The sequence below is a fragment of the Mustelus asterias genome, chromosome 10, assembly GCF_964213995.1.
Source record: "Mustelus asterias chromosome 10, sMusAst1.hap1.1, whole genome shotgun sequence".
NCBI classification, from domain to species: domain Eukaryota; kingdom Metazoa; phylum Chordata; class Chondrichthyes; order Carcharhiniformes; family Triakidae; genus Mustelus; species Mustelus asterias.
In genome coordinates this window covers 58,486,535-58,509,877 of record NC_135810.1, presented here as the reverse complement: position 1 = coordinate 58,509,877, position 23,343 = coordinate 58,486,535, and the positions used below count along the sequence as shown (strand labels likewise).

The 23,343-nt window shown below is 43.5% G+C and overlaps 1 protein-coding gene across 2 annotated transcripts in view; it reads right to left on the bottom strand.

Annotated features, from left to right (window-relative positions):
- ccdc82 (coiled-coil domain containing 82) overlaps positions 1 to 13,574 on the bottom strand; it is a 67,597-nt gene extending 54,023 nt beyond the window's left edge. For both annotated transcript variants that reach the window (XM_078221772.1, XM_078221771.1), the window contains exons 1-2: positions 13,240 to 13,574; positions 4,718 to 5,271 (exon numbers count right to left, since the gene is read on the bottom strand). In XM_078221772.1, coding sequence (XP_078077898.1) covers positions 4,718 to 5,266 — 549 coding nt within the window. In that variant the 5' untranslated portion in view covers positions 5,267 to 5,271; positions 13,240 to 13,574. The remainder of the gene's footprint in view (positions 1 to 4,717; positions 5,272 to 13,239) is intronic.
- Between the last annotated feature and the right edge of the window lie 9,769 nt (positions 13,575 to 23,343).

Sequence of the window (23,343 nt, the reverse complement as noted above, 5' to 3'; positions counted from 1 at the left end):
GAACTGCACTCAACCACAATCTGTAACCTCATGACCCTGCAAATCCCCAATCTACCATTACTGCCAAGTCAGGGGATCAACCCCGGTTCAAAGAAAAGTGCAGGAGGGAATGCCAGGAGCAACACCAGGCATACTGAAAACTGAGGATTCAACCTCTGGTGAAACTATAACACAGGGCCACATGTGTGCCAAACAGCATAAGCAGCAAGTAGCAGACAGAGCTAAGTGATCCCACAACCAATGGATCAGACCCAAGCTCTGCAACCCTGTCATATCCAGCTGTGAAGGTGGTGGACAATGAAACAACTCACTGGAGGAGGAGGCTCCACAAATATCCCCATCCTCAATGACTCATCTGATGAAGGAGCAGTGCTCCGAAAGCCCGTGATACCAAACAAACCTGTTGGACTTTAACCTGGTGTTGTGAGACTTCTTACTGTGCCCACCCAGACCAACGCCAGCATCTCCATGTCATCCTCAATGATGGAGGAGCCCAGCATATCAGTGCAAAGGATAAGACGGAAGCATTCGCAACAATCTTCAGCCAGAAGTGCTGAGTGGATGATTCATCTCGGCCTCTTCCGGAGGCCCCCAGCATCATAGATGTCAGTCTTCAACCAATTTGATTCCATCCACATGATATCAAGAAACAGCTAAAGGCAACTGGATAGTGCAAAGGCTAAAGGCCCTGACAATATTCCGGCAATACTTGTGCTCCAGAACTTGCTGCTCCCCTAGCCAAGCTCTTCCAGTACAGTTACAAGACTGGCATCTACCCGACAATGTGGAAAATTGCCCAGGTGTGTCCTGTACACAAAAGCACGACAAATCCAATCCGGCCAATTACCGTCCCATATGTGTACTCTTGATCATCAGTGAAGTGATAGAAGAGTTCATTAACAGTACTATTAAGTGGCACTTACTCAGCAATAACCTGCTCACGGACGCTCAGTTTGGGTTCTGCCAGAGTCACTCAGCTCCTGACTTCATTACAACATTGGTGCAAACAAGAACAAAAGAACAGAATGCCACAGGTGAGGTCAGAGTGACTGTCCTTGACATCAAGGCAGCATTTGACCGAGGTCAAATGGTATCAAGGAGTCCTAGCAGAACTGGAGTCGATGGGAATCAGAGGGAAACCCACCACTGGTTGGAGTCATACCTGGAACAAAGAAAGATGGTTGTGGTGGGTGGAGGGTCAGGCATCTCAATTCCAGGACATCTCTGCAGGAGTCCGTCAGGGTAGTGTCCTAAGCCCAACGATCTTCAGCTGCTTCATCAATGAGCTTCCTTCTGTCATAAGGTCAGAGGTGGGGATGTTTGCTGATAACTGCACAATGTTCATTATCATTCGCAACTCCTCAGATACTAAAGCAATCCATGTCCAAGACTTGGATAATATCCTGACCTGGGCTGACAAGTGCAAAGTAACACACCAAACAAGTGACAGGCATTCCACCAAGGGAGGGTGTAACTATGGCACCCTGACGTTCAATGGCATTACCATCGCTGAATCCACACTATCACCATCCTGCAGGTTACCATTCATCAGAAACTGAACTGGACTAGCCATATAAATACTGTGGCTACCAGAGCTAGGAACCATGCAACAAGTAACTTACCGCCCGATCCCCCAAAGCCTGCCCACCATCTACAAGGCACAAGTCAGGAGTGTAATAGAATAGACTCCACTTGCCTGGATGAATGCAGCTCCAACAACACTCAAGAAGTTTGATGCCATCCAGGACAAAGCAGCCCACTTGATTGCTACCCCTTCCACAAACATTCAATCCCTCCACCATTGACGAACAGTGGCAGCCATCTGTACCATCTACAAATCACTGCAGGAACTCACCGAGGTCTCTTAGGCACCACCTTGCAAACCCACGACCACTACCACCTAGAAAGATGAGCAGATATTTGGGAACACCACCACCTCCAAGTCACTCACTATCTTGACTTGGAAAGATATCACTGTTCCTTCACTGTCACTGGGTCAAAAGCCTGGAATTCCTTCCCTAACGGCACTGTGGTTGTATCTACACCTTAGGCCCCCAGCATCACTAATTTGATTCCATCCACATTATATTAAGAAACAGCTAAAGGCACTGGATACTGCAAAGGCTAAAGGCCCTGACAATATTCCGGCAATAGTACTGAAGATTTGTGCTCCAGAACGTGCCGCTCCCCTAGCCAAGCTCTTCCAGTACAGTTAGAACACCGGCATCTACCCAACAATGTGGAAAATTGCCCAGGTATGTCCTGTACACAAAGAGCACGACAAATCCAACTCGGCTAATTACCGTCTAACTGCAGCGGGTCAAGAAGGCAGCTCACCGCCTTCTGAAGGGCAACTAGCGATAGGCGATAAATGCTGGCCGAGCCAGTGATGCCCACATCCCATAAAATGAATGAAAAAAATAAGCAATGGTATTTCTAAAATTTGTTGAAAGGAATTGTGCAACTCTCACAAAGCTACATCTCATCACTAATTTATCTACAAAAGTGATGTCGGCCTTCTTTTCAAGACTATCCATAAAAATTGCCACCACAGTACTATGTTAAAAAATAGTTCTATGTCCATGGTATAGATTCCACAATGGGCAGCCTCTCTCCAGTGGAAACCTATAACAATGTATCCAAATTGTAACTGCAATGTCTGCCTAGAAAAACAATTAAAGTGTCCGACTTATTTTATTCATCATTTAACTGTACAAATCTTTTGTAAAATTACTGTATTTACAAATGTGGGTAATTTAAAGCATTCAGAGTATTGTAAAATATGACTAAGTTACATTTTAAAGAATGTTTATGATCAGCAATCTAAAGAGACATATGTCAACATTTTCATATATTTAAAGACAATTTTCTTTGTAAAGTTCACACTATCAGACACGTGGTAAAATATGTTGTAGTTAATTAGAGAAAACAATATGTAATAAAATTTGAATTTGGTACAGTAAAATCTTCCAGCTATCTAGTTTTTATTTTTTTTTAATATCACCCACCAGCATTTAGATAGCATCTTCTGTGTATCCCAAAGTCAATTCATATATCTGTATCTCTGTACCTATATCTCTATACATCACATTGACTCGAGTGGTTCACCATCACCTTCGCAACAGGATACATGCAGCAGAGTACTGAACAAGCTGAAGTTTATGAAGTGTGAAAAATAGAAAGTCAACAAGAAATGTATTGGAGTAGCTGGGTCTGGAAATGTTGATGGCATGTATGACAGTTCTGGCAGCAACAAGGAGCAGAGGCATGGCTGGGTTAGCAATACTCAGGCCAGGTTTCTCGGTGGGAGCATGGTGACTGACAAATTTCTCAGAAAGCCTTCTCACCCACCCCAAACTCACTGCAATTTGAGGGCGACACAGTGGGTAGTACTGCTGCCTCACAGCACCAGCGACCCGGGTTTGATTCCAGCCTTCAGTGACTGTATGGAATTTGCACATTCTCCCCATATCTTTGTGGGTTTCCTTCAGGGGCTCTGGTTTCCTCCCACAGTCCAATGGTATGCAGATTAGGTGGATATTGGCCATGCTAAGTTGCCCCTTAGTGTCCAAAGGTGTGTAGGTTAGGTGGATTAGCTGATGTAAATGTGTAGGGTTAGAGGGATTGGGATGGAGGGAAGGGCCTGGGTGGGATATTCTTTTGGAGAGTAGATGCAGTCGGGATGGGCCGAATGGCCTTTTTCTGCACTGTAGGGATTCTATGGCTCCATAGTTACACCTGAATGGGTGATGTATAGGTCAGCCTGCCTACCCTTGCATCAATTGACCAATTAACAACCACTCAAGGGCCGTTTCCTACCCAGCTTCAATTTTTACACTGACAGTTTTCAATGGAGGGGAGGGGGTAGTCCAAAAATGAACCTATTCAGAGGGATATCTTCTACAGCATCGTCCTTTTAACACAGCAACCCCCCCCCCCCAAATGGTCTGATCCATGCTGAGTCTTTTCATCCCTTGCCTCTTTACCACTGACCACTTCCCTAAGCCTCTCTGCCCTGAGACCTCCCCACTTGGTTCTGGATTCCTGGAACTCAAGGCTCTGGGGACTTGCAGTCCCAGTCTCGTCCACTGCAGCTTCTGGCGCTGCATGGTGTACAGAGCTGTTGGCCAATCAGATTGCCCAGCAGCTCTCTGAGATGGGGCTTCGACTATGAATGTCACAAGTAGGCTTACATTAACACTGCAATGAAGTTACTGTGAAAATCCCCTAGTCGCCACACTTCGGTACCTGTTTGGGTACATGTAGGGGAATTTAGCATGGCCAATGCACCTAACCAGCACGTCTTTCGGACTATTCGCTCTCTGAGATGGGGCTTCATGCTCTGAGGTGGGAATTTGCTCTCTGAGGCGGAGCTTCCTCCTGAGTGAGGGGCAGAAGTGCTGTCTCCAGGCAAGTAGTGCTTGTTGAGGTTGAAATGGCTGCAGGGCAGGGCAAGCAATCTCTGTGTTCTCTGTCGACTGTTTGGATGGCAGGAAGACAAACCCTGCCATCCTAAAAATGCTGGCCAAGGAGATGAAAGCATATGGTTCGAGAATAGGGAGGATATGAGGTTGAAGCACAGCTTGGGATTGAACAGAACTTAAAGGCTGCAAAGTCAGGTTCAGCTTGAAACAGCAAAGAGGGAGAATGCAATCTCTGACAAGAGAACAGAGTATGTTCATGAGACTTTTAATTATAAATTTTGTGGAAAACAAACCTCAAATAACTCACAGCTGGTTGTGCAATGAGGCTGTTTCTTCTTTGACAACCGTTTGAGCTCCATCTGTCGCTTTCTCTTTCGAGCAATTGTTAGCTCTTTCTCTATCTGAGCGACATCTTCATTTTGTACATAGAAATTAGTAGCAGAAATTCTCTCCTCTTCACTGCCTTCATCCACATCTTGTATATAAACACGACGTGAATTACCTTTTATCTTCCTGACTGGTCGACTGTAAATTTCACTGTCTGAGCTGCTGCCACTGTCTGTCAATAAGTTGCTCAAACACACACGTTTCCTTCGAATATTATCCTCATCTGAGCTCTCTGCTTTACTGACTATGTTCTGCATTTCTTCATCATCTGAGGTACTGCTCCTTTGCTCTTCGTCATCACTCTCTTCACACGGAGATTCCTCTTCCTCATCCGTGTCACACAAAAGAGAAACTGAGTCCATCCGTGTACGCCTTCGATCAATCCTTGCTTTCGGTAAACATTGCGCCGCGCTGGTTCTTGCTCGTGTTTTGTATCGAACTATTTCAGTCGCCATTGTTTCTGATTAAGAAGGAAACAGGAAAGGTGTGAACTTATAAAACTGTTAATATCAAGCATTATATACTATACAACTAGCTTCCACATGCATGTCCTATTGTATAACATCACGCTTTTCCAGTCACACCTTGACAATTAGCTCAAAATAAAACCGCAGCAAATCAGAATCAGTCGAATGTTCACAGTGGTGCCTCGGTGAAAGAGCCTTCAGCTAGAATCATAGAATCCCTCCAGTGCAGAAAGAGGCCATTCGGCCCATTGAACCTGCATTGGGCCAGGCCCTATCTCCGTAACCCAACATATTCACCTGCTAGTTCCCCTGATGCTGAGGGGCAATTTAACACAGCCAATTAACTTAACCCGCATTTCTTTGGAGTGTGGGAGGAAACTGGAGCACCCGGAGGAAACCCATGCAGACACAGGGAGAACATGCAAACTCCACACAGACAGTCACCCGAGGTCGGAATTGAACCCAGGTCCCTGTCGCTGTGAGGCAGCAGTGCTGACCACTGTGTCTCTGTGCTGCCATATAGAAGGAAAAGATCTAGAAAACTGCCAAGGAGAAACTGCGCCATTTAGGTGAACAACTGGTCCCAAAAGATCAGTTGGAAGAACACAGCATTAAAAAGTAGATAAGCCATATTTCAAAACTGATTTGTCATTTCCTTTTGGTGTCTTTGAATAGCTTTTTAAAATATTTTTATACAATAAGGAGATTTTCCTATTCTTCCCAACCAGAGTGCTGTTCCTGTCCAGGAACAGGAGCACTGAGATCTCCTATATTGGCTCATTGACCAAGAAGGTCAAGTCCAAAGGTATGCAGGTTAGGTGGATTGGCCATGCTAAATTACCCCTTAGTGTCAGGGGGACTAGCTAGGATAAATGCATGAGGCTATGGGGATAGAGCCTGGATAGATTGGGGTAGGTGCAGACTCGATGGGCCGAATGGCATCCTTCTGCACTGTAGGATTCTATGATTCTATGAAAATTCTAAGGTGCAGGAAATCAGAGAGATTTGGGCCAAGTAAGGGCTGAAGATTTTTTTTAGTTTAGTTAGGGCATCATGATCAGCACAAGCTTGGAGGGCCAAAGGGCCTGTTCCTGCGCTGTATTTTCTTTGTTCCCTTTGTTCTTGAAACTTCAACCTGCAGGTGAGGCCAGACCTCTGGTAAGGACCTTTCGTCAAAATCAGCAGTTAGAAATCCCTGATCACTCTCAAAATTTCCAGGTGTTGCTTAATAACAAAACTGTTATTTAATAAAAAGAACAACTTGCATTTATGCAGCCTCTTAAGTACAGGAAAATGTTCCAATGCATTTCACAGGAGCATAATTAGACAAAGATTATCATTGAGTCAAAGGGGGGGCAATTAGGAATGGTGACAATAAGTTTTGTCAAGTAAGTTTTGAGGGAGATGCAAGGAGAGGTGGATAAACAAAGGATTAGTGAAGGAATTCTAAAACTATAGCACCTAGTTGACTACAATGTTGGAATAAAGGGAGTAATGGATGAACAAGAGGTCAAAGTTGGAGTATTCGTGGAGGTTTATAAGGCAGCAGGGCGTTAGAGAGGGAGGGGCAAGGCCATGGCAATGTTTGAATGTGAAATCAGAATTATACCATTGATATGTTGGTGGTCCAGGAGCCAATGAAGGACTGAGAGCATCAGGATGGTGGGTGAATGGGACTTAGATTAGATTATGGGCAGCAGAGATTTGGATCTGCTCAAGCTCTTAACTGCAAGTCTTTGGCCTGTCCCTGGGACCCTGCTGCTGTTAGTGACAGGCTACAGTGTCTTGTTTCATTTAGAATTCTGACAGATGCCAAGTGAATATTACTCCTAAAGTCTACCATAACAAGAAGATGTGAAGAGGTGAGATAGAGCTACACTACAAAAATACTTCATTGGTTTTGGCATGTCCTGAACAGTCTGGAATATGACCTTGTCACATTCCCTGTTCCATTGGCAAGACCTCATAGCAATTTCGACAGAACAAACATTGGCACCTGTTTGACTATGTCAGCGTTCATGCAAGGAACTGCAGAAATGTCTATGTTACTCATCCCATGACAAATAGCAAAGACTGCTAGACCGATGATCGCCTTCTCTGAATTATCATCTCCATCAACATGGCTCCCAAACAAGAGGCAACAGAAGCAATGCCACTAGAAAATTAGCATAGAAGGCCTCAAAGATTCCACCAAAGCAGCTCTTCTCTGCCAGTGCCTCACTTGCAACCTCTCAATCTCTAGCTACCAGGAGCCACAGTGCACCCAAAGTTCCTGGTTCATCCTAAAGTCTACAATAACAAGAAGATCTGAAGAGTCCTTGGCTTGGATGCATCATTACTGATTTGACAAAAACAACCAAAAGATACAGGACCCAATCGAGCACAAGTTTAAAGCTTTTGCAGTCTAGAAACTTCATTTCACCTCAAGAGAAAAGCTGGAATTCAATAAGCCTAGGCAGTGGTACAGCATAAAACCCTCAACATAAAGAACAAATAGTGGGTTGAAAGAGCATGCGAGATCCATAACTCATGGGCATCAACAATATGTATGGCTTTTTTAGCGTTTTCAAACCAATCTATGGCCTATGCAATCAAGGGCCCACCCTACTTAGAGCCAAGCTTGGAGGGGACCGTGACAAGGACAGGAAGGCAGTCAGGAGAAACTGCTAGAGAGAACATTTTAAAGGATTATTCAACTGAGACTCTGTCTTTGACTGGAATGTCCTCAAGCTCCATTCCTCAATACCCTGCTCGAAAAAGCCCATTTCTATGGGCAATGTTGATCCCACGTCCACCCAACCGTTTCCTCCATCTCTGCTCGTTTGGGTGCCAATTTCTTGATCACTTTTCCCTTTTGTTAATTGAATATTAAATTATGCTTAATTCTATGCAGGTGCTGAGCAAAGACTGGAGTTTCACTTGAGCTCATTAAATAGACACAGACTAAAATGCTGGCTGTTGGGTTAGGAGGTGTATGATTGTAAGGCATAACTTGGAAAATAAAGATAAAGTTGTGAAAAGATTGGCTCCAGTTCCATTCTTCACCAACTGGCTTTCTGGATTAGAACATATAAGTAGTCTCACAACACCAGGTTAAAGCCCAACAGGCTTATTTAGTAGCACAAGCTTCCGGAGCGTTGCCCCTTCATCAGGTGAGTGAAGAGTTCTTCACTCACCTGATGAAGGACCAACACTCCGAAAGCTCCTATAATGAAAATTACCTGTTGGACTTTAATCTGGCGTTGTGAGACTACTTACTGTGCCTATCCCAGTCCAATGCTGGCAACTCCACATCAGGATTAGAACATGGTAGCAGAGGATGGTTGCCAAAGGTTGGAAGCCAGTAAGAAAATCTTGCAATCTTAGGAGCCATTTATGGCAGAATGCAAGTACAAATTGTTGGGGTATGATTACCCACCCATGTGACTAATGGAAGAATTAGGTAGAATGTGTCCACTGAAGATGAACCAAGGTATAGTCTTAGCATTGTTACTTCCTACAAGAAGTAAAATCAGAAGTAAAATATTTTGTGAGCTGGATGCCTGTCAGTTGGATAATGAAGATTGATGGTTCGGACTTTCCAGCAGAGTTTTTGGAAGAAATTTACTGGAACGACAATCTGTTAAATGCCAATAAGCCATGGTCAGGCTTTGATAGATTTCCTCTTTCTTTGGACCAACTAGCCCATGTTATTCACATAGAATCCTCCTCCATTTTGGCCTTCAAAGTGCTTCTTTGAATATTTGCTACTACCGGCAAGACCTGTACCATGGAGGAATGCATCATGAGCTTTAGCAGGTTATATACATTACTCTTAATTCAATTTGGGGATCGCAAGATCATTAATAATTTTCAATTGCTGAATTGTGCTAAGATGACTTATAGGGACAGACTCCTAGTTCTAAGTGGTGTTTCATTCTTAGAAAGAGAGACCCTGTTTGATCAAATATCTACTGTTAAAGACAGACAGAATGAAGATGGAAGCATCTTTGGCAGATTTGGATTTGGCTATTGCAGCAGAAGACAGAATTTGAACAGATTAATAGGTGAATGAATCCCAGGAATTTCGAAGGCAGAGTTAATAGTTTCTTTGGGTGTAACCCAAAGTATCATTTTGCAATGAACTGCCCAAAGCAGAGAGGCTGGGTCCTTGAAATGACACATGAGCAAAGATTTCTGAGGAAGGTGACAAAGATAATGACAAATGTGACGACATTATAGTGGTTGAAAGGAGTTTTAATCCTGTAATGAATGGGTTAATTATAGGCACATTTTAACTTTGAAGTGCTCGACAGTGCTTGCACTTCAATAGTATGTGGAACAGATTATTTAACATGTTGCCTTGATTGACTAAGTAGTTAGGATCGATGTAACGTTAAACAATATAAAAGTGCTCCTTGTGTTAGGTTTAGTGGATGGTGACACTGAAGTCACTAAAGAGAATTGTAATTCCATGTAAAATAACTGGGGTAATCCATTTTATAAGTACTGATGTAGTCTCTGGTGTAACACCAATGTTGTTGAGTAAATCTCTGATAAGAGGTGGAAATGAAACTTGACACGTCGGTCAATCAACATAAAAGCCATGTTTCTGCAAGGCAATGGATTTCAGAGAGAAGTGTGGGAGGATGAAAGGAAGGCAAGTAGCCAGTAAAGAGAAGAGAAGCTGGGACTGCCTGGAAAATCATACTCAGACCACAAAGGAAGGTGTTGAGGTTGGAGGTGATATTCAAAGGCCCAAGTATTTACATTGTAACAAAGTGGGACATCTTCATGCACAGTGCTCGAGGTTGCATAGGAAATTCATGGGACTTATTGGGGTTCGAAAGGGTGATTCAGAAAAAAGAGCCCCAACTGAAAGTACAACAGATCAAGTTGACTAGTGGTGTTCTGCAAGGATCCGTACTGGGACCCCTGCTGCTTGTGATTTATATAAATGACTTGGATGAAAACATAGATGGATGGATTAGTAAGTTTGCAGACGACACAAAGATAGATGGAGTTGTGAATAGTGTAAAAGGTTGTTAAAGGATATAGATCAGTTGGAGATATAGGCAGAGAAATGGCAGATGATGTTTAATCTGGGCAAGTGTGAGATGCTACACTTTGGGAGATCAAATGTTAAGTGTAAGTATACAGTTAATGGCAAGACTCTGAACAGCATTGACGTACAGAGTGATCTTGGGGTTCAAGTCCATAGTTCCCTGAAAGTGGCTACACAAGTAGATAGGGAGGTAAAGAAGGAGTATGGTCGGGGCATTGAGTACAAGAGTTCGCATGTCATGTTGCAGCTTTATAAAACTTTGGTTAGGCCACACTTAGGAGTATTGCATTCAATTCTGGTCACCCCATTACAGGAAGGATATGGAGGCTTTGGAAAGGATGCAGAAGAAATTTACCAGGATGCTGTCTGGAATAGAGGGTCTGAGCTATAAGGAGATGCTAGATAAACTAGGGTTTTCTTCTCTGGAATGGCAGAGGCTGAGGGAAGTCTATAAAATTATGAGAGGCATAAATAGGTTGGCAGTGAGAATCTTTTTCCCAGAGTTGAAATGTCTAATACTAAGGAACATGCACTTAAGGTGAGAGGGGGAAGTTCAAAGGAGGTGTGAGAGGCAAGTTGTTTTTACACAGAGAGTGGTAGGTGTCTGGAAAGTGCTGCCAGGGGTGGTGGTGGAGGCAGATACAATGGGGGGTGTTTAAAGGGCTTTTAGATAAGGATATGAATATGCAAGGAATAGAGGTATATGGACCAAAGGCAGGCAGAAGGGATTTGTTTAATTTTGTGTCATGTACGGCACAACATCGTGGGCAGAAGGGCCTGTTCCTGTGCTGTACTGTTCTATGTTCTATAAGTTGCAGTGTTAACTACAACTGAGTCTGAACACTGTTGTGAGCTCAGGAGAGGTGATTGAGGGACATGAGGTTCTCTGTCTCCAACACCCCAGAGTTCCTATTCCCCAGTCTCCATGACTCTGGAGCCACAATTTTGCAATCTCCACTTACCCCCAAGACTCTATTCGCCAATCTTCATCTCTTCCCCCAAAAGTCTTATTCTCCATCCTCGATTTCTCCTCTGAGCCCTTATTTCTCAGTTTCCGTCTCTACAATTGAGTCCTCGATGCCTAGTTTCCATCTTCCCTCCTGATCCCCATTCTCCCTTGATAGCCAGTCTCCTCTTTCCCTACTTTCAGCATGTCCCCTCCCTCCAATTTGAGGCCTGTCATGGCCTGAGTAAAATGTTCTTTCGGAGAGTTGGTGCAGACTCAATGGGTCGAATGGCCTCCCTTTGCACTGTAGGGATTCTATGATTCTATAATAAATGCATTCCTGGAGGTTTCATCACATGCCGCCCCCCCCCCCCCCGCTTCAGAAAGACACAGTGCCTAATTGGATGATATTTGATGGAGGGAATATTTAATCATATAATACCCAACATAAGGATAAACAGAATTCCCCACCACAATATTTGACTGTCAAATTTTCCTCTTTTTCAATATTTTTATATTCTCAGAATATAAGATATTAAAAATATATTCTTTGAAATATCCAAAGAAAATGGCAAAACAAAAAAATCTCCTGAGTTTCACAACGATTTTCTCCAGGGTTGCACACAGCAGTGTCCTGGAGATTGATCTACAGTGCTGGTGTCCCTAGGTGTCTAGAATCAGTTTCAGAATGGTCATTTAATACTGTGATGTGGAAAAATATCTTTAGTAAAGAGTTGTGAATCGTTGGAATTTGCTATCCTGAGAGTTGTGGATGCTCACTTAGAGGATAACAGATTTTTGGATAGTTAGAGAATCAAGGCACACGAGGCTCGTATGGGAATGTGGAGCTGAAGTGGAAGATCAGCCACAATTGTACAGAATGGTGGAGCAAGGATTAAGGGCTGAATGGCCTTCTCCGGCACCAACCTTTTTTCTTTTACACAATAACGTCATGAACTGCAGGAAAATTGGTATAATTTGATGACTGATTTCACTTTTAATTATTTGACAATGAATTGTTTTCAGGAAAATCAAAAATGTTCCAAGTCACAGCTGTGATATCAGTTACTCTGTGGCAAAGTGAGATTGAGATATGGGTATAAAGTTTATTTATTAGTAGTCTTACATCAACACTGCAATGAAGTTACTGTGAAAATCCCCTAGTTGCCACACTCCCAGCGCCTGTTGGGTAAACTGAGGGAGAATTTAGCATGGACAATGCATCGAACCAGCGAGTCTTTCAGACTGTGGGCGGATACTGGAGCACACAGAGGAAACCCACGCAGACATGGGGAGAAGGTGCAGACTCTGCAGACAGTGACTCAAGCTGGGAATCGAACCCAGGTCCCTGGTGTCATGAGGCAGCAGTGCTAACCACTATGCCTCTGAGTAACCCTTGTTAAATTTCTGTGAACCAGCTGGGCGAGGGGAAAAGAGCTTTCTATTTTCATGCTAAGCCAGGAAGTCATGTCATTGAAACAAAGACAGTGAATGCTGGAAAATCTCAGCAGGGTCTGACAATTTCTGTTTTTGTTTCAGATTCCAGCAGTAATTTGCCTTCTTCTAATAGAATCATGTCACTGACTTTGGCCCCCTCCCCAGTGGAATGTAGCTATTCTGGGGCTGCCCAGGGATTGGCTGGAGGAGTCTGGGGCTGCCCGGTGATTGGCTGCAAGGGTCTGGGATCTGCCCGGTGATTGGCTGGAGGGGTTGGCGCTTCCCGGTGATTGGCTGGAAGGGTTGGGGCTGCTCGGTGATTGGCTGGAAGGGTTGGGGCTGCTCGGTGATTGGCTGGGATATTAGCTAGTGAGTGAGAGAGGGCCACTCTGTTGATTATAAATCGGTTCCGGGGAGCGCTGCGGGGATTATATCACAAACTGTGGTCTTTATAAATGCCAGGGTGGTGGTGGAGGCAGATACACTGGGAGGGTCCAGGGGCAACTGCAAACAGTAATTAGTCCTTGAACTCACCACACTAATGTCCTCCTGCAGCAGTGACTCCTCGGATTTCACCTTCTTAAAGGAGGATTTTTGTCTCTTGTTGAAATACCAACAACATTTCCGCTTCGGCCTCTTATATCAAATTTATCGCCCGTTTGATGAGAATGAAACGGCCTTTAGCCCTGGGCTCAGACGCACCCAGGTGTTTGCAGCTTCAGAGGCGGCCGGGCTGAGTTTCGATAATCACACAGTGCAATGAATGGGAAGCGCCGCCTGGCCAGCCCCGCACCGCGGGAAAGTGAGCTGCAGCCTCCGCTGGAATGGAAACACCCAGCAGCTAAACGGCAACGGGCAGCTTTCCCAGTGAAACTGAAAGTAAAAGCGCCTGGCTCCAATAGAGGAGCTGAAAACAGGGTTACAGAGATTCCGCCTCTCACTGACATCGTTACATAATGTGGCAGAGGAGGAAGGATATTTCAAAGTGTAAAGTACTTTCAAAACATTAATGCGCTGGCAATTGCCATATCACCCAACATATTCCCTGAAAAGACTTCCTCTGTTGCTAATAGCTATATTGTCACTAACTTACAAAACAGAAAAGTGATAGATATTTCTGTTTGTAATTCTTTTCAGCACTTCACGATCTTTCCACATGATTCACTTGTACAGAACCTGCTACATATTCACCTGAGTAAAGTTTATTTATTACAAGTATTATATTAACACTGCAATGAAGTTACTGTGAAAATTCTCGAGTCAGCACACTCCGGCGCCTGTTTGGATACACTGAGGGAGAATTTAGCAGAGCCAATGCGCCTAACCAGCACATCTTTCAGACTGTGGGAGGAAACCGGAGAACCCAGAGGAAACGCACGCAGACACAGGGAGAACATGCAAACTCCACACAGACAGTGACCCAAGCCGGGAGTCGAACCCGGGTCCCTGGCCCTGGCAATGTGAGGCAGCAGTGCTTGTCACCGTGCTGTGGCTGTAGAAATATTAAAATTGTTGTGCAATATAATTCTCAAATTGTATTTTCAGTTTTCGCCAGGGCTAGTGCAAGAGCGTTAGATTCCTAGGTAAGTCTCCAGCTGTGCCCAATCCCCCACCTCCCATTAACTTTCCAAAATGAACATTGTGCATTTGTATGAACACAAATTCTGTCGACTTACTTTACATGAAAATGAATAATATTCTGATATTGATTATACATTTCTCATTGTCCGCAGGAGATGTACTGGAAGAAATGCACAAGTGTTCCTGCAGCAGATAATTTTACCAGATAATCTTTTGTGCAATTTACACAATCAATAATCATTGTGATAGGTAGGGCGAGATTAAATTACATTATTTGATATTTACTGGTTCACAGTTTTGGTACAGTTGTGTAAATGTGCAAATTTGTAAAACTCGCAGAAACAGAATGAGGAATGTAATATGACATTTTGGGACAGATTACAAGTAAATATTTTGAGACGGTTATTCATATCTATGGGGTCCAGGGGTGGTCTTTGGTTGCTGGAAATGCTGTTGTTATATTCTGGTACTTGCTTAACATTTGTTAATTACATCTAAACAGGTTAAAGAATAGGCATGTTGTAAAATCATAGAATCATACAGCACAGAAGAGGCCCTTCAGCCCTTCAAGTCTGCACCGACACATCAGAAATACCTAAACTCCCACCTAATCCCAGCTGCCAGCACTTGGCCCATATCCCTGAATGTTATGATGTGCCAAGTCTCATCCAGATACTTTTTAAAGGATGTGAGGAAACCCACCTCTACCACCCTCCCAGGCAGCGTATTCCAGGCCGTCACCACCCTCTGGGTAAAAAGACCTTTCCTCACACCCCCCCTATACCTCCTGCCCTTCACCTTGAACCTATGTCCCCTTGTGACTGACCTTCATCTAAGGGGAACAGCTGCTCCTTATCCACTCTGTCCATGCCCCTCATAATCTTGTACCTCGATCAGGTTGCCCCTCAGACTTCTCTGCTCCAATAAAAACAACCCCACTCCAAACTCCATTCCCATACTCTTTTTTAAATTCAATTATGGGATGTGAGTGTTGCTGGATAGGCCAGCATTTATTGCCCAGCCCTAGTTGCCCTTCAGAAGGTAGTGGTGAACTGCCTTCTTGAACCACTGCAATCCTTGAGGGGTAGGTGCTGTTAGGGAGGGAGTTCCAGGATTTTGATCCTTGAAGAATATAAAGAAAGCAGGAAAGAACTTAAACAAGAAATTAGGAAGGCTCAAAGGGGCCATGAAATGTCCTTGACAAACAGGATTAATGAAAATCCCAAGGCATTTTAAACGTATATAAGAAGCTAGAGGGTAACTGGGAAAGAGTAGGTCCACTCAAGGACAAAGGAGGAAATTTATGCATGGAGTAGGAGAAAATGGGTGGGGTCCTTAACAAATACTTTGCATTGGTTTTCACAAAGGAGAAGGACATGGTGGATGGTGAGTCTAGAACGGGGTACGTTGATATTCTAGGGCATGTTGATAGAAAAAAGAAGGAGGTGTTGGGTGTTTTGAAAAGCATTAAGGTAGACATGTCCCTGGGACCTGATGGGATCTATCCCAGAATCCTATAGCAGACGAGGGAGGAAATTGCTGGGGCCTTGTATGAAATCTTTGTATCCTCTTTAGTCACAAGAGAGGTCCCAGAGAACTGAAGAATAGCCAGTATTGTTCCTTTGTTTAAGAAGGATGTAGCAGGAGGTGCTGAAACTCCTGCTCATTAAGGAGCTTTTAAAACAAAGTAGACTAGTCTAAAATAGGGACCATAATGTGCCTTATATATACCAAAGGTATCACGATGTGCCTCCTACATATATGGAGGTATTGCCTTAACCACATATATAACCAATAGTAATGGATTTTTAACACGTTTTTAAACTTTGAAATGTAGTTTTAAAGGTTTTTGTGAGTTCTGGCCAAAAGCAACTGCCCCACAGTATAATGGGAAAAAGCAGAACCAGACAGGCCACATTCAAATGGAACAATGAATTATAGAAGTTAATCAATGAAAGACTTTGGAAGACCTTGCAGTTGTGAGATACTAGATAATGGAATGAATAGAAGGATTCAACTGCTAATTAAAATGAATAGGAGCATTCCACCCCTCACTGGCCTGATAAGGTAGCCAGTTAGAAAGGATGACTCCTTTAGTTCTCACAGTATGCAGGTGATGAGAGCAAACCTTGAACCTGTCAGACCTACATAAGCAGGTTGCTAAGCAACGAAGGAAAGACTTTTGGGTCCAAATAGCCAATGAATTCCTAATTATGCTGGGGGTAGAATGCTGTTGGCCAAGGTAGATAATGTGCATTAATGTAATTGGATCATCCAGTTTGTATGACAGATTGGGCGGCGAATACGAATCTTGGAAAATAGTATATTCATGTTCATGTGATGTTAATTTAGAGAGAAGTTGGAATCCACTCTAGCATCTCCCAATGCATATTGATCAAATAAAGAACGTCTTTTACTGTATACTGTCTCTCGCAAGTTTTGTATTAGCTGAATTCGGCTGAATGCAGGACCCCCAGCGAGAAGCCCCCAGAAAGTTCCCCTAACAAAAGACAACATGGATAATCCGGGAAATTACAGGCTTGTGAGCCTTATATCAATGGTAGGAAAATTATTGTAAGAAGTTTAACAACACCAGGTTAAAGTCCAACAGGTTTATTTGGTAGCAAAAGCCACACAAGCTTTCGGAGCTCTAAGCCCCTTCTTCAGGTGACTCACCTGAAGAAGGGGCTTGGAGCTCCGAAAGCTTGTGTGGCTCTTGCTACCAAATAAACCTGTTGGACTTTAACCTGGTGTTGTTAAACTTCTTACTGTGTTTACCCCAGTCCAATGCCGGCATCTCCACATCAGGAAAATTATTGGACAGGATTCTTAGGGACAAGTTTACTTATAATTGGAAAAATATGGACATATTAGTGATAAGCAGCATAGCTTTGTGCAGGGGAGGTCGTGATTGAGTTTTTTTTAAGAAATGACAAAGATGATTGATGAGGGAAAGGCAGTGAATGTTGTCTCCATGGATTTTAGCAAGGCCTTTGACAAGGTCCCTTGTGGCAGGCTGATACAGAAGGTGAAGCCACATGGAATCCACGATGAGCTGATAAGATGGATACAGCACTGGCTTGATCATAGAAAGAAGTCTCACAACACCAGGTTAAAGTCCAACAAGTTTATTTGGTAGCAAATACCATAAGCTTTCGGAGCAATGCTCCTTCGTCAGATGGAGTGGTCTCTGTTCTCAAACAGGGCACAGACACATCCCCACACCCCCACTTCTTGCCTTCAAACAACCACGCAACCTCAAACAGACCATTGTCTGCAGCAAACTACCCAGCCTTCAGGAGAACAGTGGCCACGACACCACACAACCCTGCCACAGCAACCTCTGCAAGACGTGCCGGATCATCAACACGGATGCCATCATCTCACGTGAGAACACTATCTACCAGGTACATGGTACCTACTCTTGCAACTCGGCCAACGTTGTCTACCTGATACGCTGCAAGAAAGGATGTCCCGAGGCATGGTACATTGGGGAAACCATGCAGACGCTACGACAACGGATGAATGAACACCGCTCGACAATCACCAGGCAAGACTGTTCTCTTCCTGTGGGGGAGCACTTCAGCAGTCACGGGCATTCAGCCTTGGATCTTCAGGTAAGCGTTCTCCAAGGCGGCCTTCACGACACACGACAGCGCAGAGTCACTGAGCAGAAACTGATAGCCAAGTTCCGCACACATGAGGACGGTCTAAACCGGGATGTTGGATTTATGTCACATTATCAGTAACCCCCACAGCTTGACTCCTGGACTTGCACAATTTCACTAGCTGTTCTGTCTGGAGACAATACACATCTCTTTAACCTGTGATGAATGCTCCCTCCACCCACATTGTCTGTGCATTTAAGACCTGGCTGGCTGTAGAGATTTGCATTCTAATCAGCATTCTGTAATTTGATTTCTGTGTCTGTGCCCTGTTTGAGAACAGAGACCACTCCATCTGACGAAGGAGCATTGCTCCAAAAGCTTATGGTATTTGCTACCAAATAAACCTGTTGGACTTTAACCTGGTGTTGTGAGACTTCTTACTGTGCTTACCCCAGTCCAACGCCGGCATCTCCACATCTTGATCATAGAAGACAGAGAGTAGCAATGGAAGGGTGTTTTTCTGACTGGCAATCTGACCACTGGTGTTCTGCAGGGATCAGTGTTGGGAGCCCTGTTGTTTGTAGTATGTATAAATGGATTGGTGGAGAATGTGGGTGGTCTGATTAGTAAGTTTATGGATGGCACAAAGATTGGCAGAGCTGCGGATAGTGAAGAAGATTGCCAGAGGATACAGCAGAATACATATACACTGGAGACTTGAGTGGAGAAATGGCAGGTGGAATTTAATCCAGACAAATGTGAGGTGATGCATTTTGGAAAGTCTAATGCAGGAGGAAAGTATAGTAAATGGCAGAACCCTAGAAGCATTAACCTGCAGAGGGATGTAGACATACAGGTCCACAGTTCCCTGAAAGTGGCAACACAAGTGGATAACGTGGTCAAGAAGGCATATGGCATGCTTGTTTTCATCAATTGGGGCATAGAGTATAAAAATTGGTAAGTCGTGTTGCAGCTGTATGGAACTTTATTTCGGCCACACTTGGAATATTGTGTACAGTTCTGGTCGTCAAACTACCAGAAGGATGTGGAGGCTTTGGAGAGGGTACACAAAAGGCTTACCAGGATGTTGCCTTGTTTGGAGAGGATTAGCAATGAGGAGAGATTGCACAAACTTGATTTGTTTTCACTTGAATGTCAGAGGCTGAGGGGTGACCTGATAGAAGTTTACAAAATTATGAGAGGCATGAATAAAATGGATTGTCGGAGTCTTTTTCCTCAGGGTAGAAATGTCAATTACTAGAGGACATAGGTTTAAGGCAAAAGAGGGAAAATTTAAAGGAGATGTGAGAGGCAAGTTTTTTTACACAGAGGATGGTAAGTGCCTGGAACTCGCTGCCAGAGGAGGTGGTAGAAGCAGATACAATAGCAATGTTTAAGAGGCATCTTGACAGATACATGAATAGGCAGGGAATAGAGGGATACGGACCGTGTAGAGGCAAAAGGTCTTTAGTTTAGAAAGGTGTCATGTGTCGGCACAGGCTTGGTGGGCCAAAATGCCTATTCCTGTGCTGTACTTGCCAAAAATTTGCCAATGGCATAAAGGAGCAAATTTAGCAAACAGTGAGAAAGACGTAAAGTAAACTTCAAGGGAAATAGATAGCTAAGTGCAATAAGCAGTTCGATTGCAGAGAAGAGTGAGGTCATGCATTTTGAGAACAATGTTCCTGCTTGTGGCATCAGCAAGTATTGATATCGTGCTGCTTATGTCAAAGCTTAAATTATATACACTGAGCAGAAATGAAAGTGGATCCAGCAATGGCTGTTGGGGAGCACTATCTCCAGTCTTTCTCCATTCCGAACAAGTTACACCTTTTTCTCTTGCGACTTCTCCTGGAAGCAACTTTCTTCCAATATATTATTTTAATCCAATTAATTTTACATTTAACATCTTATACACACTGATACACTTGTTGAAATTTGCTACATTGCAGTACAATCGTTCCCATTTCTCCTGAAATGTTTTGTTTTCGCATGATTTATGACATTTAATAAATTATCTGTTGTTAAAAGATTTATGATTTTAATTAATGCATACAGTGTTTTAAGCATTTAGTTTTTCACATTTATTACCTCTTTATTTAACTTTGTAATATGTTTGAATGTGAAAGAAAGCAGAGCAACTAAAATATGTTTTGCAATATAGAGAGATTTGTTCAGAACATGCTTCTTAATGAAGAAGATTCAATCATTTATCAAGAGTGTGCACCGTTCTGATTGAACTAATCAATAATTTAATTCAAAAGTGGCATTTTGAACAATGATGCCTGCACCATAAATGACACGGGTTGAAAGGTAACTGCCATCTGTGGTAATAAAAGTGTTTAACTGAAAGCTATTTATCATTGAGGTTCCTTGCAAATTCCTGTAGAATCTGCTCAAAAAGTAAGTAGGAATGTAGAAATAAAAGTAACAGGAATGTGAAACAAAGGGTTTTGGAAATGCACAGGAGGCCAGGCTGCAGCTCACTCATTTCCAATGACCATAGGCAAATCCCAACTCAATGCCACTCTCCAACATCCATACACCGCCAGTACCTGAACTGGTGGGTGCAGTTTTCCAATCAATTGATGGTGTCTTTTCATGTTCAGAGCTCTGTCACAATCGGTTCGATGTTGCCGAAAGCGCTCTGCTTTGTAAGCCCTTAGACAACTTTGCTCCCCCACCAAGCTCTGCTCTGCTCTCTTCTATTGCGTGCCACCCTGAGCTGCAAGAGAGAGGGAAGAATGCCATTAATTGTATTGTCGTGTGTTTCGGCGATGTGCCTGCCATAGCTGAATAGCTGAAGGTATGTGGAGGCACTGAAAGGTGAATATGCGGCTGGCAGCATTGGTAGGTGTGAAGACCAATGTGGATCTGGATATAAGGCCTGAATTCTAAGTGCCATGGTCTACTGCTGGGTTAATAATGAGTTGTTGTGCGTTGAGTAGCGTGAGAGGCTGTTGGCATTATTGTTGGTAGATATTATATAAAGATGCATTCACTAACCTTGACCACCTGATTGAGCTCATTAGACTTCTTGTGGAACTATTACCAAATCCTTGTGTCCAGATTCTAGGAATAGGTATCCCTGGCCATATGCTCCTAATTCATCCTGAAGATGATCCTTGAAGGCCTCCTGGATCCCACAGAACCATCTTGTCCCTCCTCCTGTCCACCTTGACCACTAAGACTCCAGTGCCACCCATATGTTCTTGGAACCCTGTCTCAGCCCATGGTGCTTATTTCTTTTGTTTAGACTTGCAGCAATAGTATTTAGCAGCAGCCACCCTTTAAGAGGGACAGACTGCCTTTAAGAACAGAAAGCTGGTTGCAGATTGTGTGATCAATACAATTCTGCTCAGCCCTTGAGGCAGCCAGAAGTGTTGGAGGTGCCTTGCCCAACACTGCCATCAGATGGCAGCAGCAGCAAATTTACATGCTGCCTATCTTGATCAGCAGAAGCAGGTCACAAAGCATGACCATCTTGTTGGAAAAACAAGGCAAAACCGATTTTTATCTTTGAATCTTTAGAACAGCATCAGGCACTTTGCTTGCTACTAAAATCAGTTATCTTTAAAATGTGTCTTGGAATAAAGCTAAATATTAGTTGGATGGTGTCACATTTTAAGATTTGTTTTTAGCAATCTTCCACAGAATTTGAAACTATATATATTATAAATATAATCTATTGACGTAGAGCACTATGATGAAAAATGATTAATTCTTCCAGAAACTACATAATAGGTAGTATGTTAACTTGTCTGGTAATTGAAAGAATATCTTATACCCTATGGCCTAGAAATTCAGTTGTGCCCAATTTGGTGAGATGGGGTGTGGGCAATGTGCTGGGTACAGTCCCTGAGCTGATCGGTGTCATGTAGATGTTAGTGTGTCCTAGGAGAGGGAGAACTGTAGAGGGGAATTGGTAATCAGGATGTGTGGTGGGGGATCAGCAGCCAGGGGGAGAATTGTGAGCTGGGGTGGGTGTGGGGGCAATCAGCAGAATGTCGGTGCCCAGGCGAATGATGGGGAGATGCCATAGCTGGCTCTGTGTGACCTGCGTGGTTGGAAGTCAATCAGTAACCAGTAGGATTCAGTCTCCAGCATTGTGCATTGTTCAAAAAGAGTATTAGAGAACCTGTGGGCTGGGAGGAGCATTGAAAACCTAAATCAGTGAGCATGTGGCAGAGTGATACAGCAAATTGGAAGTTTCATTCTCCCAAGTTGCTGAATTGCTGATCTTGGGCGCATTGCAAGAGGCTGCAGATCTCCTCATTGGGTGTGGGAAAGGAGTTAGTGTTATCCTAGGATGCCAATTTTCAGAATATACCTTTTATGGAGAAGGGCACACTAATAACCCTTAAGCAGTAGATGTTTGAAAACTACCTCCTTCCACCAGTTTGTGGTTTCTTAGCCTAATCAGTCAAAAAGCTAACTTAAACAGTCAAATCTTGTCTTCCCCTTCCATCCAGTCCATCTGGTAAGTTTTTGTTTGATTTCCTGGGACAGCTGACAACATATGCATTTCATTTATAGCCCCAGTATGTGGTCCCGTCTACGTCAATATGCTGTTAATTTCATTCTTTCTAAACAATTTACAATTTGCTAAGAGTTGGCACAACTTCAGTTTAAATGTGGCTATGCATATTTTCCTCAACTGTAATCAAAGATATCAGAAAAGTCAAGGAATTCAAAGTCATCCTATTTATAAGGCTTTAACTCCAGAGAGTCCCGGCCCAGAGAATGTGCATTCCATTTGTTCCGGCAAGTAGTAATCAATTTAAAATGATCACAATAGAGACTAGACAATAGTGACCATAGGACCTGTTTCCTTGGGATAATCGTAATAGAATTGACCCCTACACAGCAGGAAGACCAGTAGTGCATCAGGAATCCATTTGTTTAAGTAGCAGGATTTGCCATGGCTGTTTGACTCAGCCACAGCATTAACATCCCACCTCTGAGTAACCCAATCATGATGATGACCTGCACTCTGTGAACGAAGGCTCTCTACTTAAAAGGGCCCCAGCCAGCAGGGGCCTGAATGGTTGCTGGAAACCTTGCCGAAGAAGCATTCTGAAAGCAGAAGAATGGAGGGAAGACATAGAAAAGCTTATCTCCAGCTGTAACCACGTGTTCTCAGCATCTGGACATGACCTCTGATTTCTTCAGTCTCTTTCGGCCTGCTTATATTGCACCAATGGACTCATCAACTACTACTGCTCAGCTTGGACAGATCTGTGTCCCTTCATGTCTTCTAAGCAGGTTCAGCTTGCCAGAAGCTTTGGTTTTCCAACCTCAATTTGTTTTTTTGTCCTTAGAAACTGGGAAGTTCAGTTTCCTTTTTATGTTTACCTTCTGTTTCCTTTTCTGGATTATCCACTGCAGGCTTCTGTACCATCCAGGTGCGGAACCTCAGGCAACATATGGTCACATCTGTCCTCTTCCT